The following is a 3,016-nucleotide window of genomic DNA, read 5'->3' as shown; positions in this document are numbered from 1 at the left end:
AAAGGACCACCGGGACGACGAGGGCTGCCTGGATTTGTTGATGGACAATGGCGCCAAACAGAGGGCGCTTGCACAAGCAAACAAGGACGGCGCTTGCAGCAGCGGCCGACCAGTCCGTCCACTGTAGGACGCACTCACCTTTTCAGAGCCACATCCAATAATCCAAATCCTATCCCGCATTTTTGATCACATGGGCGCACTCCATATTCCCTCCCCGCTAGCATAAAAGGACCTCCCACGTTCCGAGCAATACACACCTTGCAATTCGTAAGCTGCTTACTTTAATTCAATTAATTAGTGCTTTTGTTTCTCCGCGGTAGCTAGCAACATGCCTGCTCCAGTTTTCTTCACAATTGCCTCCACGCAGTACCCTGGTTACAATGTTGTGCAGCGTGGGTCTCACATTGTGCTTGCTGCAGAGAATCTGGACAACCCTTTCCAGGTTTATAAATCTATGAGCTGCTCTGCTGCACATCTTGACTATAGCATGCGTCCGTGTGTGTGTTTGTGTGTGTGTGTGTGAGAGAGAGAGAGAGAGAGAGAGAGAGAGAGAGCTCTATAAATTGTACTTGTGCGCTAAGTTTCCAGTGTCGCACTGATGTTTTCTGCAGCTGTGGTACAAGGACGATTCATGGAGGTTTTTGAAAGACTCTGAAGGAAACCCAGCATTTGCGCTGATTAATAACGGATCCAAAGCGGCCCTTAAGAGCAATCTGACTGCACCGCTCAAGGTAACCAATGACAAAATTGTGCTCATTGCATTATGCATGGGACGTGCTCAGGCGGCACGTCCCACTCATCAGGACGTAGTTGGTTGCAAGAGCAAATATTACGACTATTTACGAGCTGGTAGCCCCCTCCCCCCCCCCCCCCTTTTCCAGGTGTCGCTCCATACAGACTATGGCGCGTCGGACAGCGCGAATAACACCACACTTTGGACGTTACGCTCTGATAAGCTTGGCAGTGCCATCTCGTCCTTGGAACTGAACCTCTTGTTGGACTTGGGAGTGGGGAAGTCCCCGCCAGAAAACGGAGACGGGGTGGCCGTGATCTTGCAAAAGGCGCCAGCTAACGGCGGGACCAGTAGTACTCAGCGCTGGAAATTGAATGAGTATGGTAAGGCAAATGAAATGGAATTTTAAAATCCGTGCTGTATCAACCAAGTCTTATCATCCTGACGTGCGCCTTATATATTGCAGTACCATCCGTCTATACAATACAATCAGCATGGGTTTCCCAGATTTTGATCGTCAAGAATCCTCACGAAAATCTCACATTCCCGCCTACAAGCGGTACTATCAACGACGAGCTCACGGTTGTCGCAGTGAACTCTCAGAATCAGGATGGTGATCGAGAGGTACGTCATGACCATTAGCCCCCCCCTCTCTCTCTCTCTCTCTCTCTCTCTCTCTCTCTCTCTCTCTCTCTCTCTCTATATATATATATATATATATATATATATATGAATGAATATGCGTGTCTAAGCCGTATGCCTCCTCTTTGTGTTGAAGTACACTTCTCACATGAATTCATGTGTTCGTGTTTGTAGGTATGGTATAAAGTTCCTGCTCGTGGCCGGCACGAAGATTCTAACTCTTCCTTTATAGTCATAAGCAGAAGCAATGGAAAAGCTCTGAAAGGCTCTACTAAACCAGGAGATAAGGTATCTCCATTTCATGCATGCATATAAACTACCTCTCATCTCACATAATCTTTTAGCCTCGCTTTGTGTATCATCTACTTTGTTACTAACATTTTATATAACCTTGGCTGTATGTTGCGATGACTAATAGGTCATCGCAACAGAGTTCGATCCTCTGGATGATAACTTTGTGTGGTCAGAGAATCGTAGCGTAGGCTCTCAAAGAAATTATGTTGCGATCAACCTTGCCAATGGAGATAACACACTTAGTTGGTACCTCCCCAGTGATACCGATTACCAAAATGCTGCATATTACCACCCTTTGACAGTACGCGTACCTGTAACTGCTTCAAACGTGCAGCAACAATGGCAATTCATTCCGTTTTCCTCTTCTTCTTGTGAGATCATATTCTTTCATTATATCTCTCCTTCGTTTGAATTGCAATATTTTATCAGAATGCATAAAAGTCACACACTCGGGCATGTTGTATTGATGTCTCTGAGAACTAACATACGACCGCTAATGATGCTTTTTTTTTGCAGAACAACAAATAGAAGACAACCGGACGAAAAGGGCCTCTTTAATAATGTAGCCGTTTTCACAACGGTGATTCATCATCCTTGTGTACCATCCACAATAATGATGCTTTATTACAGAAGAACAAAAAGAAGACAAACTGCCAAAAAGGGCCTCTTTAATAATACTAGTAATCTCGTTTTCACAATGGTGATTCATCATCCTTGTGTACCATCCATATGCTTGCTTGGTATGGAATAATGAAGCTATATTGTTTTTGTTATTGGAAATAGCTATTATGTCAAAAGCTTCTTGCTAAGAGAAGGACCTTTTTACATTTTTTCAAGAGCTTGCATCTATTAAAATGGCCTATAAAGAGGGCAAGAACAGAAAAAAATGTTGATATCCACTACCACACTAGATATCATGCCTCCCTTCCTTTCTAGATTGCAGGTTGCACTTGAAACCTTCTCTTCCCATGAGAAATAATCCCATTTGTAGTAGTATAATGTGCATCTACTGCTAATTTTGGCTACACTCTTCTTCTCTTACTCTTCCATCATAGACTCAAGTAGAAGAACCAAACTAAAATCTTAAAAATAGAGAGTTAAAAACTCCTTCTCAAATCATTAAAATGGTTCTTATTATGTGACATGTAAAACTTCTGAAAATAGTCATTAGAATCTTCTCATAATACCCATGTTATCCATAAAATATGGATACAAAACATATTCTCCTAATCAATGCTCGATTTGTTGGTCTTTCTAATTCAATGCATCAATGCTTGATTTGTTGGTGTGAGGCTCACGCTCCTGAGATTCACGCTCATGAGGTTTATGCTTATGAGGCTCACGCCT

General features: G+C 43.1%; 1 protein-coding gene across 2 annotated transcripts; it reads left to right on the top strand.

Annotated features, from left to right (window-relative positions):
* The first annotated feature begins 267 nt into the window (after window positions 1–267).
* On the top strand, window positions 268–2,317 carry LOC147614139 (ricin B-like lectin R40C1). 2 transcript variants are annotated; one of them, XM_086780407.1, is made up of 7 exons: window positions 268–442; window positions 612–731; window positions 882–1,116; window positions 1,200–1,357; window positions 1,550–1,663; window positions 1,794–2,040; window positions 2,300–2,317. In XM_086780407.1, coding segments are annotated over exons 1-7 (990 nt in total). In that variant the 5' UTR covers window positions 268–328; the 3' UTR covers window positions 2,302–2,317. The 2 variants fall into 2 exon arrangements, with proteins under 2 accessions (XP_086636533.1, XP_086636532.1); XM_086780406.1 differs by having other exon boundaries at window positions 2,186–2,311.
* Window positions 2,318–3,016: the final 699 nt, after the last annotated feature.

Source organism: Cibotium barometz, chromosome 42 (assembly GCF_041138505.1).
Source record: "Cibotium barometz isolate CiBa-2024 chromosome 42, ASM4113850v1, whole genome shotgun sequence".
NCBI lineage: Eukaryota > Viridiplantae > Streptophyta > Polypodiopsida > Cyatheales > Cibotiaceae > Cibotium > Cibotium barometz.
The sequence above is the reverse complement of the archived record's forward strand: the minus strand, read 5'-3'. Positions and strand labels throughout refer to the sequence as shown.

Excerpts from the sequence above, each read along its gene's own strand:
- LOC147614139 (XM_086780407.1), top strand. The coding sequence starts at position 329 with ATGCCTGCTCCAGTTTTCTTCACAATTGCCTCCACGCAGTACCCTGGT. Across the intron at positions 732-881 it reads ATCTGACTGCACCGCTCAAG|GTGTCGCTCCATACAGACTA; the intron begins GTAACCAATGAC and ends CCCCTTTTCCAG. Across the intron at positions 1,358-1,549 it reads ATCAGGATGGTGATCGAGAG|GTATGGTATAAAGTTCCTGC; the intron begins GTACGTCATGAC and ends TCGTGTTTGTAG.